This window comes from Nannospalax galili, unplaced genomic scaffold, assembly GCF_000622305.1.
Source record: "Nannospalax galili isolate Female #2095 unplaced genomic scaffold, S.galili_v1.0 scaffold137, whole genome shotgun sequence".
NCBI lineage: Eukaryota > Metazoa > Chordata > Mammalia > Rodentia > Spalacidae > Nannospalax > Nannospalax galili.
In genome coordinates, this window is record NW_008340203.1 from 1,026,843 (window position 1) to 1,041,654 (window position 14,812).

The 14,812-nt window shown below is 46.1% G+C and overlaps 1 protein-coding gene across 2 annotated transcripts; it reads right to left on the bottom strand.

The window, feature by feature from the left end:
• Positions 1 to 4,517: 4,517 nt before the first annotated feature.
• LOC103735850 (keratin, type I cuticular Ha3-I) lies at positions 4,518 to 9,889 on the bottom strand. Of its 2 annotated transcripts, XM_008835229.1 has the most exons (8): positions 9,879 to 9,889; positions 8,641 to 8,992; positions 7,624 to 7,706; positions 6,884 to 7,040; positions 5,497 to 5,658; positions 5,280 to 5,405; positions 4,873 to 5,093; positions 4,544 to 4,661 (listed from the first exon to the last, which is right to left on the bottom strand). In XM_008835229.1, the coding sequence occupies exons 2-8, from the start codon at positions 8,986 to 8,988 to the stop codon at positions 4,544 to 4,546; spliced, it is 1,215 nt and encodes a 404-aa protein (XP_008833451.1). In that variant the 5' UTR covers positions 8,989 to 8,992; positions 9,879 to 9,889. The 2 variants fall into 2 exon arrangements, with proteins under 2 accessions (XP_008833450.1, XP_008833451.1); XM_008835228.1 differs by lacking the exon at positions 9,879 to 9,889 and having other exon boundaries at positions 4,518 to 4,661; positions 8,641 to 9,356.
• Positions 9,890 to 14,812: the final 4,923 nt, after the last annotated feature.

Genomic DNA, 14,812 nt, shown 5'->3' on the forward strand with positions numbered 1-14,812 from the left:
CATCTTACCTGCAAGATTCTGGCTCCTTCCTCAGCTCATCTCCCAACCAGGGAATCTCTTCCATCCTGCCAGTCCACCTTGTGCCTCTGCATTTCAATTCAAAATACGCTGCCTTTGAGATTAGACCCAATTGACCAGGGGTTATGTTCAAGAGCAGGCTTAAAATTTTCACTTTGGGGGCTGGAGCAATGGCTCAGTGGTTAAGAACACTGGCTGTTCTTGCAGAAGACCCGGATTCGAATCCCAGCACCCACATGGCAGCTAACAACTGTCCGTAACTCCAGTCCCAGGGGATCCGACAGCCTCTTCTGACCTCCACAGGCATTGCACAACATGGGTGCGCTTACCTACATGCAGGCAATACGTGCATACACATAAAATAAAAATAAAAATTTTTAAAGACTTTCACTTTGTCCTCTCCCTCACCCCCAGAATATACCCTTCTCAGAGGGTCACAGTGTTCCACTGCTTACCACACAGCACACAGGAGCACCTCTCAAGGAACCCCCTGCCCCCTCTACCTAGTACTTTTATTTAAATATTTTATTTATTATTCTTATTTTGTGTAGGAGGGTATTGCCTGCATGTAGGTAAGTGCACACGTGTCATGCAATGCCCAAGGAAGACAGAAGAGGCCATCAAATCCCCTGGAACTGGAGTTATGGACAGTTGTTAGCTGCCATGTGGGTGCTAGGATTTGAACCCGGGTCTTCTGCAAGAACAACCAGTGTTCTTAACTGCTGAGCCATCTCTCCAGCACCTCTACCTAGTTTTTTAACCAAAGACCACACCCATCCCTGCTTTCCCTGTCCCAAATGCTCATAATTGACTTTCTTCCTTCTTTTCGTGTATTTGTGTGTATGATATATATGCACGTATGTGTTCACATATATGTGGGCACATATGGGGGGTGCACATCCATGTGTGTGCATGTGTGTGGTGGCCCAAGTTTGATGTCACAAATCGTCCTTGATCACTTTTCCATTCCATTCTTTTGCTGCAGGGTCTCTTAATTAAACTTACAGCCAACATATGACTAGTCTGGATAGCCAGCTGCTCCAGGGTCCCCCCATCTCCGCCTTTTAGTACTAGAATTATAGGTGGACTGCCATATCCACTCAGCATTGACATGGGTTCTTGCTTCTGTGGCAAGTGTTCTAGCCACTGTGCTATCTTTCCACTCCCGCCTCTTTCACGCTTTTCCCCAGTGAGCAGCCAGCCCCACTCAACCAACAATGAAGTCAGCATGAAATACACATATGGAATTGTTATAAAAGTGAAATATCAATGTGTTGCATTTTACCCAGAGCTTCAGTGATAAACTTAATCGTTGCTTTCTACAGCTCCCATGAGTGGAAATAGTCGCCTTGGCATTGACACTGACAGATCTGTGAAGACAAATACCTCTGTCTTCCCATTGGAAAACTCTGAATGTTACCAACAATGGAAATGCCACCCATGTACTATCACAGACACCTTCCTCCTAACACAACACACACATACCTAAGGGTACTTTTGTGTATGGGAACATATGCCTGCAGTTGCCTCAGATTCTCAACCCTGGATCTCAGATCCCTCTACTTGTTGCCCTGTTTAGCCTTCCTACAGCCATCCGCTAATGGGAAATTGAGACTGGGTTCCCACCTGGGTATCAAAGAGGGGTGGCTACCAAATCTTTGAATCTCAAGGCTGTGGGTTCTGTGTCCTGAGTGATAGGGAAGGGGATCAGAGCACAGAAGTACAATTTCCCCAGGACCTCCAAAGAAGTAAATGCAAACTTTATTTACAAAGCATCTGCTATACACCTGGCATTGGGTTAGCCTTCACCAGGATGTCCTCGACCCATTCACATTTTTTTTAATTTGAGCAGTGAGGGGCTAGGGAGATAGATGGATCAGTTAGTAACGGGTTTGCTGTGCAAGCATAAGGACCTGAGTTTGGGTCCCCAGGACCCACATAAAAAGCTGTATGCACACCTGTGATCCCAGTGCTGGGGAGGCAACAACAGGAAGATCCCTGGGCTCACTGGACAGACAGCCTAGCAGAATAGTGAGCCACAGTTTCAGTGAGAGACATGTTTGCAAACACAAGGCAGAGGTGACTGAAGACAATGCCTAATGCCAACCTCTGGCTTCCACATGCAGAGAGAGAGGGGAGGGGGAGGGAGGGATGGAGGGAGAGGGAGAGCGAAGGAGGGAGGGAAGGAGGGGAGAATTAAATACTAAAATATTAAGATGGTTGTTATTCTTTTTTTTTTTTCACAACTTAAGAAATGGAAGCTCAGGGGTTGGAGAGATGATTCAGTGGTTAAGAGCACTTGTTGCTCTTGCAAAGGACCCAGGTTTGGTTCCCAGCACCCACATGGCAGCTAACAACCGTCCATAACTCCAGTTCCAGAGGCATCCAATGCCCACTTCTGGTCTCCATGGGCATTGCACATACAAGCACATTTACATACATGCAAGTAAAACTTTCATACGAGAGAGAGAGAGAGAGAGAGAGGCTCAGAAAGGCCATGTAGCACACTGAGAATCAAGACAAAATTAAAGACTGAAACTAACTCAATCATTTTCAAACTCAAAATTTAGAGGAGTTTGACTTATATCCTTTTCAACCTTTAGCCACTTTTAAGTTTTCAAAAATACACATTCCAATGTGTCACACCCCAAGCTCTGAGTACATCAGAGCTACCACCAACCCTGACAGGGCTGCCACGTGAGGCTATTTGTGTCTGCACGCTGTCATGTCCCAACTATTGCTAAGTACATTTGAATGTCTTAAACACGTCTGTTAAGTATGCTATAAATCTCCCTAGTCTTTACATTTCACACAAATGCTTTGTCCTTACATGTAAAAATGAGAGAGATTGGTGCCTCTGCCTATACACCTGCAGTAGGCTCAGAGAACAGCCAGGAGAGCCTCACCCAGCTGCCTGCTGCATGACCCTGTCAGAGTGTTCATGTGGGTTTCGCAAGGACCAGAGACATGCCACATCATGAACTATCATCTCACAGTTTGAGCAACTGATGTGATTTCTGGCACCTCTTGTCTGACTCTCCTGTTGCTGATGGGAATGTAAGCAGATGTTTAATGTCAGTGATTCTTCTTTAAAACAAAACAAAGCAACTTGACTTAGAGCTGTCATCACTACCCCCAAAGTTTTCAGTCTGAGTGATCTGTGAACCTGTTTTCCACTCAGCCATCAAAACACTCCTTTTAATGAAGGTGCCACTCAATCCCCCCTTTTAACTTTCCTAAGGTTTCTCTCTTACTTGAAATCAAACTATGGAGCTGGGGAGATAGCTCAGTCAATAAAGTGCTTGCTGCACAGGCACAAGTTAGATTCCCCAGCACCCACTTAGAAAGCCAGATGCAATGGTGTATGCCTGTAACCCCAGCACTGAGTGGGGGTGTCAAAACAGGAGGGTCTTTGGGACTTACTGGCCAGCTAGTCTAGCCAATTGGTGAGCACCAGATTCAAAGAGAGACCCTGTCTCAGAACTAAGGTAGACAGTGACAGAGGATACATTCAGTGTCAACCTCTGGCTTCCACATTCATATGCACATATGCATGCGTGCACACACACATGTGAACACATAAACACACATACATCACACACGCATACACACACAAGAAATAAAATCAGTCCCTCCCCAGAACCAATGAGTCCTGCCACCAACTCCACAGCCGCTGCCAACTCTGGCCACTGCCCCTCCCTCATTGCTGCAGACACACTGGCCCCCTCACTCTCCAAGGTGCCACTTTGCTCCCACTCTTGACTTACTGCTGCCTCTGTAATGCTCATTCCCTGGTTGTTCCTCCTCCATTTTCAGGTCTCAGCATGAGCAGCCTCTTCCTAGTGAATGCAGCCTTGGCCACGAGCACTACCACTACCCGGGCCTGTAGCCACTTCCACCTCCTTCCTTTGTTCTCTTAGCGCTGAGCCAGGTCAGCAGGTGGCATCTGGTGGAAACTTTTTCCATTGAAGGAAACCACAGCAATATATTGGGGACCATAGATTTGGTCCTTTTATCTAATGGGAAAACACTGGTTAATTTTTATTGATACAAGAGAGCCAATTGTGGAGTTGATGAATGAAGCAGAAAATTGCAGTTCTTATGCCAGATAATAGTTTTATTAGGAGGACAAAGGGTTTGCATTGTATCTACAAAGGCAAAAGGTGTAACACGAAAGATTACTTCCACTAGGTTCACAAGCATGCCAACTGGCTCCACCATACTTAATAAAACTATTTTCAAGTCACATTCACATAAGATTTATGAAGGCATAACGTGGCATGCAAACGGGGTATTGTGATAATAGATAGTACTTAATCCCACTGTAGGTCCCTCTGTGTGGCTCAGAGAAGGACTTTGCATCTCCTGTACTCAAGAATCAAGTCATGGAATGGAGTGGAAGGCTGTAGCGAAGCCCAGGAAGCTGGTGCTGCCTTTGTCCAGTGCAGTCAGTCAGTGAGATCTTGGGATGAGGTGGAGTTGAGATGTTGCTGGTGTCCTTGTCCCCCTTCTGGCAGTGGTGTCTCTAGCGCACAAAAGTGTTGCAAGGCCCGCAGCGAGATCTTGTGACACAGGGGTTGGACACACAGGGCCCAATGGGCTTATCACATGCATTGGTTGTGGCACAGGGATTGCAAGGCAGCCTGGAGACAGGAGATCATTGGAGCAAGTTAGAGTAAAATGAGCTAAAGACATAGGAAGATGCTGAAAACATTTAGTATCAGACCAACATCTTTCCTTCAACTGTCCCTAAGCAAAGACTTGAAGTGCTAGTTTCATCTTTGTCAAGAAAACTACTCACCCCCAAAGCATCCTCATATGCCCAAGAAAAAAGTCATCCACCCCCATACTCACTTGCAGTCCTCGCTCTCCAGCAGGCCCCTGTATGTGTTGATCTCACACTCCAGCCGTGACCGGATGTCCAGCAGCACCTGGTACTCCTGGTTCTGACGCTCCAGATCAGCCCGGATCTCACCCAGCTGGGACTCCACGTTGGTGATCAGGCACTGCACCTGGGACAGCTGGGAGCTGTAGCGGGCCTCGCTCTCTGTCAGTGTGTTTTCCAGAGAGTTTCTCTGTGATGGGGAAGACAAAGGATGTCAGAGAGATACTCCCTCTGACGGTTCCGCCATGGGCTTCCAAAGTCACAGGCTTCAAGAGCTAAAGAGAGGGAGTGGCCCCAAGAGCACCACAGTGACGCGGCCTCCCCAATGCTGCCTCCCCAATGCCACACTGTGAGCAGTGGTCTGAACACCACACACCAGGTTGTGCTGGGCCTGCAGCTCGATCTCCAGGGCGTTGACTGTGCGTCTCAGCTCGATGATCTCTGCCTGGTAGGACTGCAGCTGCTCTGAACTGGACACCACCTGCTTGTTCAGCTCCTCTGTCTGCAGTAGGCAAAGAGAGGAGACAGAGTCAGACTCTGCCTTGGGGTCCTGGAGACTCAGATCCCGAGTGACCATGTGCTGAGTTGCCCACCTGTGTGGTGAACCATTCCTCCACTTCCCGGCGGTTGGTTTCCACCAGGGCCTCATACTGACACCTGGTCTCATTGAGCACACGGTTCAGGTCCACGGTGGGAGCGGCGTCCACCTCCACGTTGAGACGGTCTCCAAGCTGGCAGCGCAGGGTGTTGACTTCCTGATGGGGGAAGAGGAAAATTCAGAAATATCACAAAGAATCTTGATGCCTTCCCTGAGAGAATGCAGTTCAACTCCTTATGCTTCTTGTTGAACACATTTCCACCCCCTTCTTGCCCACCAACCTTTCCCCTTTGGCCAGTGACTGATTCATTTCCCAAAGCCCCTTCAAGTCTGTGACCTCCTTCTGGCCCTCAGACTCAACATGTCACTTCTCATTGGAGAGGTGGAATAATTTGACCTCAGAGCTGAGACATAGTTAACAGCAATTTTAATTCTGATCCCTAAAAGCCCAATTCAAGGTTTTTACCAGAATATCTCATGGCATCTTTAAGTTTGATTCCTAAGCTTGAATAATAAAAAGACAAAGTCTAACTACAAAAAAAATAAAGAATACTTGCTTCAAAATCTGCCATTCCAGGGTCAAAGAGCCTTGACTTGTGATGTGTAGACTTTGCTGAAGGAAGTAAATACCTGTTCATTCACTATCAATCCCTTCATAGAGCCAGCAGAGCTTGTTACCAGGTTTAGGTGGGCATCTAACAGACTTCAAATGTGTCTCTGCTTTACCACTCACTATATAACTTCTAGAAGCTTCTGGAATCCTCAAACTGCTTATCTTAAAACAAAAACTGCCTCTGGGGCTCTGAAGAGCTTAGCATAATTTCTGAGGTGCATAATAAGCTCTTGGTTAATGTTAACTGCCACAAATGCACCGTTCTGGAATCTAAGGCTTTCAAACACCTGCCGCCTCTGTGCTGATGGCGCACAGCAACCAGGGAACACTTTTGTCCACGTTTCTTCCAAGCAACATTGAATACTAGAGTTTTGGATGGGAATGAGTTGTTTTGAGTCCAGCTCGGCCCTCATGCTAAGAGGCCCTAAGCCCATCTGCCCTCTCTACTTAGAAACCTGTATGATTGAGATCCACAGTAGAGGCAATATGTTCTAACCTGGGAGTGAAGGATCTGCAGCAGCTGCCGTGTTTCTGACCTTCCCTCATTACTGCGCCAACCAACTTCCTCTATTCCTGTTTCTGCCTCTGGCAGCAAATCCTAATCTCCTATCACGATTTTTTACATTACTCATTCTCTACAAATTCCTTTTTGTTTGAAGAACAGCTTCCTGGGCTAATTGAGCCTCAACCCACAGCCTCTCCCTCAGCCTATGGAGGTTAGAAACACGCCCTGGCAAGTCCAGTCATGCTTAGCTTTGGGGAACTTCACCTGCTCATGGTTCTGCTTGAGGTACAACAGCTCCTCCTTCAGGGACTCCACCTGAGCCTCCAGGTCAGACTTGCACAGAGTCAGCTCATCCAGGATCCTGCGCAGGCCATTGATGTCCGACTCCACCAGCTGCCTCAGGGACAGCTCTGTCTCATACCTGTATCACAGGAGAATCAGGGGCAGACTGGGCAGGAACACACCTGGCATTGACTCGTTTGGTTTGGTTTGGTTTGGTTTGGTTTGGTTTGGTTTGGTTTGGTTTGGTTTGGTCTGGTCTGGTCTGGTCTGGTCTGGTTTGGTTTGGTTTGTTAAATGACTAAAATTAGGGTTGCTACTTTTTATAACCATCTCCTTCCATTTAAATCTAAAAGACCCAGCAGTAGATCCTGACGGAAAATTCACTAGTTATTATTTTCACAAAGAGCCAATGCATTTAGCAAGATGAGAGCTGCAAAGCTTGCAGGATGAATACACCCCCCACATTCTCATCATTGAATTCTGTGCGTAGTAGGACATCAGACGGCCATGCTGTCCACACAGACACACAGTTCTCTGCAGAGGAGAGGAGGGGAAGGGGAAAGAGTGTGAAGCCTGGAGGAAGGATCTCTGAGAGCTAACAGGCTCCTTGAAGAACTATGTAGGGAAAATCCTGGTGTTTATCAGTGAGCAGTAGGCCAAGAGGAAGGAGAGAAGGGAGGGAAAGACAAGAGGAAATAATGCCCCACTGGTCCCCCACTCACTTGGTCCTGAAGTCATCAGAGGCCAGCTTGGCATTGTCAATCTGGACCACCAACCTAGCGTTCTCAGATTTGTGACACAAGATCTAGAAATCCCAAAACATTGTACAGTGAGCAAGGCTCGGTTCTTTTCCCCAGCAGCAATCCCTACTAACATATTTCTATGGAAGCATCAGGCTATGAAATCTCAGTGTGTCTTATGTACGTCTATTCAATGTCATCCATGTACAACAGGTACTCAAAGAATATCTGAGGAATAAATTCAAAAAGAGAACACCTGAATATGCAAAGGAAGTATGCATACGTGATCTGACTTTTTCCCTTTCTTAATAAGCAGTAATGAGAAGCAGAAGGCAATCATTCATTTATTAAAAGTGACTATCAGGTTGGCCTGGTTCTAAGAGCTACAACATACTCCATCCTCAGGAAACTCAAATCAAATAGGTAAAGTACATTTGTAAACAGCAGGTGCAGAGGCCTGGGTCAGGGAAGCAGCTCCATTCTCCTAGCCATCCTGGGTGGCTTGGTACCATTTCTATTGAGTTTCCAAACTTTCTGGGTTTAGCCAAATACTCCCATTTCCCCACTGGATACTGTGCACCACAGGAAGCCCAGAGGCTTCCAGGTCAACACAACGGGCTTGGGGTAACCAGGTGAACAGAACAGGAGAGCAACCAGGCCTCAGAGGACCTAGACACCCAGTTAAGGGAGAGAGAAAAATGTGCCTTTCTTCCTCCTGGCTTCCTTTGTGGGCTCAGTTCTTTTCTTTCATGTCAGGGTAATACTTTCTGAGTTCAGAAGCACCCAGAAGCAGCCCTTAATAAACAGTTTATTTAAGAAAGTCCCATTACCTCCCCGAGACTAACTTTTCAAAACTAACAGTTTCAAGTCTGAAAGTAAATGGGTCCTCAAGAAATAAAATGAAATAAAGACATCAACCAGGAGCTCATATATGAATTGTATCTCAGACGCTCCCCTCATAGCTTCCTACGGGGGGCGCTGCAGTGCCCATCCCCTCACCTTCTGCTGCAGCTCCTCAATGGTCCGGAAGTAGGCCTGGTAGGCGGGACACACCAAGGGATCCTGCTGCTGACTCCGCTCCAGGATGCGCTGTTCCAGCTCTGCATTCTCCCTCTCCAGCTGCCGCACCTTCTCCAGGTAGCTGGCCAGACGGTCGTTCAGGAACTGCATGGTCTCCTTCTCGTTGCCATTGAAGGAGCCCTCGCAGAACCAGTTACAGTTGCCCACGTTGGCGGGGATGTTGCAGGCTCCGGGCAGGGTGCAGCCATGGCAGCTGGGGGGCACGCAGGGCCGGGAGGAGCAGCTGGTGCGGCAGCTCAGGGTGGGCAGAGAGCAGGTGTATGGCATGGTGCTGAAGGGTGTGAGGTGCCTGGTTGGAGACACAGTGCAAGCTCTCCAAGCTTCTAAGTTGTAGGTCTCCACATGAGCATTTATACCTATTCCAAAGAGGGTGTGGGCATGTAAGGCAGGCCCCCCCTTTTTTTTCTTTTGGCTTTGCTCATTTGGTGATTGTTAAAGCCATTCCCTTCTGTTTGTTATGTGTTTCCTCAGAAGAGTCCCTCACCTCATAAAAGACTTTACTTGGGCTTCTCCCTCAGTCAGGTCTCCTGTGCCATCTGTACATCATGAGGTAAGAGCTTCGTGGTGTGACTTCAAAGAGCAGGACTCATGAAAGGTCTGGCCTTCTTTAGTGGGGTGTGGCAGGTCAAGGGACACCCTGACACCTTGGTGAGCCTCTGTCTCTGGTTGATGAAATAGAAAAGCAGAACTCTTGTCTGGGCAGCATTTGCTACGTCCAATTTCAAAATGTCAAATTCACAGTTCTCAAAAGGAGGAATAGGTGTCAAAACAATCTTCTTTCTTGATCTATCCATCAACCAAAGAATGTGTAGTCACCAGGACAGTGGTTTGTTCACGGCAATATACCAGACACTGTGCAGAGTAGAAGATGGGTGAATGCCATGGTCAGAGAGAATGTATTCTTGTTGAAAACCTGCACGGGCCCCAGGTAACGTTGGCACTTTTCACAAATGTGAAAACACACTCTTCATGGTAAATAATACCATTCCCATTTCACTGGTGTAAAACCAAGGTCTAGAGGGTAGAAGATGTTGTTATATGGGTAGGAGTCCAGCACAAGTTTTTATTCTTTCCGTCATTCCACACTAATGTATAAGTGGCCCACTTGCCTAACTTTCTCGGGTAGGACTTTCCTTCTCTCTGAACTCTCATTTTACCTTGAGCATGACATTGTCTTTATTTCTCTCATTTGATACTCTGAAAGCAAAGACAGGAACAAATTCATCTTTGCTTCCGGTTACTGTAAGAGGAACACTATTGGGAGCTAGAGGGATAGCTCAGCACTTAAGAGCACCAGCTGCTCTTGCAGAAGACCCGGGTTCAGTTCCCAGCACCCAGGCAACAGCCAACAACTATTCATAACTCCAGTTCCAGGGACACCCTCTACTGACCTCCATGGGCATTGCATGATGTGGGTGCACTTACACATACATATAAAATCAAAATAATAAATATTTTAAAGTTTTTTTTTAAAGATGGCCACTATTGAGTGAATGTGGATCAAACAAATGAAGTGATAAATAAGAAATAATCTGAGGCAGGAAATGGTAAGTGACACATGAGTGGTTTACATACTGGGATAAGCAAGCATCACCAGGACTGGAAGCTCACAGACATGGATCTTTGCTGGGATAGGGAGACATCTAAGAAATAAACAGGGCACACTGGATGTGGTGGCACACGCCTTTAATCCCAACACTTGGGAGGCAGAAACAAGTCCAGCCTGGTCTGCATAGTGAGTTCCAAGCCAGCTGGGGCTACAAAAAAGCCCTGTCCAAAAGAAGAGAGAGAGAGAGAGAGAGAGAGAGAGAGAGAGAGAGAGAACCTCAAGTGGGATCTTCTGTATACAAAGTAACAGAGCAGGAAAGCCCAAAATGGTAGAGGCACTCAAGTAAGTCTAGGTAGCTATGAAGGGAAGTGATAGAAAATAAAGCAGTCTAGAGAGGCCATGGTCATATGAGAGTACTTCTCAGTGGCAGAGTTAAGGTGCTTGGACTTCTCTGGTGGCAACAGCACCCATGTAAGTCTTGGAACCAGAATGTGGTAAGACAAAAGTTTCTGAGGAACTGTTTCATCAAACATTTACCAGTTTTAAAATAGAAAGGAAAGGCTAGAGACAGAGAAGAGACCAGCGAGGGGATTCTTATAACAGTCCAGACAAGCAGTAAAAAGGAGGTAAAGGAGTCACAGCAGAGAGTTTATGAAAGAGGTGATTGTTGTAGATAAAACTGTAGTACAGGTGTGAGAGCTATAGAAATGGGCAGAGGGAAAGAATACAGACAGAAGAGTAACAGGAGCTGAGGGTCAAGCTCTGGTAATCCCAGAGAAATGGAAAAATCGTGAACCATAATTAAGGGAGTGAGTTTAGAGCATTACAGAGTAACAGGGAGGAAACCGTGTGTGCTGGGGAGATGGCTGTCAGCAAAGTGCGTGCCTCACACACCTGAGGACCTGAGTTCAGATCCCCAGCATCCATCCAAACAATGAGGCACAGTGGCATGTACCTGTACATGCCAAAGCTGGGGAGGCAGAGAGAAATAGATTCCAGGAGCTTGCTGGCCAGCTAGTATAGCCAATCAGTGAGCTCCAAGTTCAATGAAAGAACCTGTCTCAAAAAGTGAAGTGGAGGGCAACTGAGGAAGACACATGTTAGATAGGCATGTCCTCCAAAAGAACTAGCACTGAGCCCTAAGAGACTCCATAGACAGAGGGGGAGACCCCCTCCCACCCAATCGGTCAGCTTCAATTGCAAGAGGGGAGGGCCTAAGGACAGACACCGAGGAAGCAGGGGAGGCAGCGGGAAGTCACCATCTTGGCGGGGTGCTGGCGCGGTGAATCTGAAAAGCCCAGACAAGACATAGGGAAAAAGCCCACAGCTGCATGCTCTTGTAAGTAACCCTCTTCTGGACATCATAAACTTTACACAAAAACCCGAATAGAATGTATTATGTCAGTTTTAGCCAAGAGGACTCACGGGCCTCCCAGGAGAGAGTTTGGCTTTACAATACCCAACATAGCTTCTGGCTTCCACATGTATGCACACACACACACACACACACACACACACACACACACACAGGAAGTAATGTGAGAACTGCCAAGTGCATCCAAGAAGCCATGTAAGATCAAGACCATGGAGAGGATGCTGAGTGAACCGAAGAGCTCTCAGGACCCTCCTAAGGTCACACAGATGTGCCTCCTGTATAGCACATCTGTTCTTGGAGTCATGACCACACTGAACTTGTAGTAAACTGAATTTTCGAATATGCAGAGTCAAGATGCTCATTACGTAGAGAACTCCCACCATACTCCATTTATGCACTCGATTATAAAGCATGTCAACTTTGGCTTTAACAATCAGAATTTTATGCAATAATTGGAGCTAGAAAATAATTGTGCTTGAAACAGTGTAGAGATGCTGAGCTTGTTTGAACTTGATGATTCATAACAGGCTGTGATTTAAGAACAATCACCCAAGAGGCATAAGCCACATGAACTGCCCATGTGTAAAACACCACTTCTGATTTGTTAAGATGAGCCTTATTTGATGTCCAATCATGTTCCTCGAGAGACATACATTGGCCAGGGGAAGGAGGGGGCTCCTCACTCTCCACACAACAGAAGACAAAGTAGAACTCAGAGAGAGAGGCCCCCGACATCTCAAGCAGCTCAGCTACAGCTGCAAATCAAAACCCAGATCACTTTTCATTTTGCATCTGATTCTTCCTTCCCACCTTCCCACGTAGATCCCAAATGTCAAGATGGTCAAGGGAAAAGGAAACCTTGGAACAAGAAGGACGTCAGGGTCTTAATGACAACCTCATCCATGCTTTCCTCATTTTACCAGTGGGGAACCTGAGCCTCAGAATGGAGAAATGATTGTTCATGCTCATTTAATTAGAACCCAAATCTGCTGATCTGAACTGCATTCCCAGTCCCATACCATGCTACAGAAATGATGAATAATTTCACAAACAGTCTGACCTGCCATCACCAAGAACCAGAAACCAAAGGCAGTGGGGGACAGCAAAGATCATCGCTCTCCATAGTTGCGCTCAGTTTAAGGAGAATTAAGGATGCATGTAGGAGCGATGACAGAAGTCAGCACTACTGAACTTCTTTGACATCTCTCTGATTTCAAATGGTATTTCTAAATTGATGATATAATTATAGCCCAGGAATTTGAGACTATTTAGATGCAATCATATCCCACCAGATATAGAACTGTGTCTGTTCAGTTTGGAGTAACTTAGAACAACAATTGGTTAAATAATGGTACCCTATTCAATAGCAATACACAAAATCCCATCCTCAAAAAAGGTACACAAGTACAGTCAAGAAGATTTTCTATTAGATTATCTTAAAATTTCTGGTCGGTAGGTCAGTGAGATGAGAAAGGGCACTTACTGCCAAGCCTGACCACCTAAGGTCAATCTCCAGGACCTTCGTGTGATGGAAGGAGAGAGCCAACTCACCAAATTATCCTCTGATCTCCACATGCACACCATGGTACATGTGTATGAACTCATGCGCACATGTACCATGGTGTGTATGTGTCATTGTGATTTTGGATCACCAATACCAACATAAAAAGCCAGGTGTGACAACATGTGCCTGTAATCCCAGGGTTGAGAGAAGACAGAGGCAGGATCCCTCAGGCTTGCTGATCTGTAAGGTTCAGTAACAGACCCTGTCTCAAAAGCTGAAGTGTTAGGGCTGGAGAGATGGCTCAGCAGTTAAGAGCACTGGTTGTTCTTACAGAGGACCCAGGTTTTGTTCCCAACACCCACAAGGCGGCTAACAACCGTCCATAACTCCAGTTCCAGGATGCTGTCTTCTGACCTCCTGGGATACTGCACAACATGGGTACACTTACATACATGCAGACAATACACTTATACACATAAAATAAAAATAATAAATAAAATATTTTTTTTAAAGAACTAAGGTGGAGATAGTAAAGGGAGACACTTGACATTGATCTCTGGCCTCCACACACATACACATGGATGCTGAGAGAAAGAGAGGGAGAGAGAGAGAGAGAGAGAGAGAGAGAGAGAGAGAGAACTGCAGGATTAAAAGACACTACTTGTTTTGTTTTGCAGCCCATTGAGTTTGACCAGGGCTGTCTTGTGACCACATTGGTGCCTGGAGGACAATGGCTTACCATCTTTCAGCATCTATCAGTAGTCAACGATTCAACATACACTCTGGGTCACAAAACAAAACAAAAAGAAATGCATGTTGGGAAAGGGATTTATGAGAAGGAGGAGGGATTGACAGGATGGGAAGGAAACAAGGCAGGGTGGGAGCAAGAGTACAGGAATGTACTGCACTGAGCTGTCAAAGTGGCTCAGTGGATGAAGGCCCCTGCAGCCCAACTTCTTCAGTCCCCAGGACGCACATGGTAGAAGGAGAGAACTGACTCCCTTAAGTCATCCTCCAACCTCTGCATGCACACAATGGCCCTCACACATACACACACACACACACAATTAAAATTAAAAATCATTTATTAAAGTCAAATCTAATTTAAAATTAATAATAAAAAGTCCTTATTTTCTAAAATGCTAAAATCAATTTTAAAACAGAATTGATAGAGTAAACATGAGACAAAACAAAGATGGGGAGGGAGTGAGTGAACTGGAAACCCACGAAGGTCAGGAGAGGGCACCAGGTGCACCTGGAACTGGAGTTATGGATGGTTGTTAGCCACCATGTGAGTGCTGGGAATCGAACCTGGGTCCTCTGCAAGAGCAGTGCTCTTAACTGCTGAGACATCTCTCCATCCCCTTGACCCCTTTCTTATACCACAAACAAATAATATGACTTAAAAGGTGCAGAGAGCCAGGTATGGTTATACATTCCTATAATCCCAGTACTCAGGAGGTAGATGGAGAAGGATCATGAGTTCGAGTTCTCCTACCTGAACTACATAGAGAGATCCTGTCTCAAAATAATAATAACAACAAAAATAATAATACAGAGGCTAAATGTAAGAGCTAAAACTATAAAAAGGGAGGAAAGACAGAAGTAAATCTTTACGATCCTGGGTTAGGCAATGACTAACATCTGATGCCAAAATCACAAG

Bases quoted from the DNA above. Each gene is read 5' to 3' on its own strand.
- LOC103735850 (XM_008835228.1), bottom strand. From the start codon at position 8,988: ATGCCATACACCTGCTCTCTGCCCACCCTGAGCTGCCGCACCAGCTGC. The intron at 5,406-5,496 runs GTGGGCAACTCA...TGCCTACTGCAG, and splicing joins AGGAATGGTTCACCACACAG to ACAGAGGAGCTGAACAAGCA. The intron at 4,662-4,872 runs GTGAGTATGGGG...TCCTGTCTCCAG, and splicing joins CTGGAGAGCGAGGACTGCAA to GCTGCCTTGCAATCCCTGTG.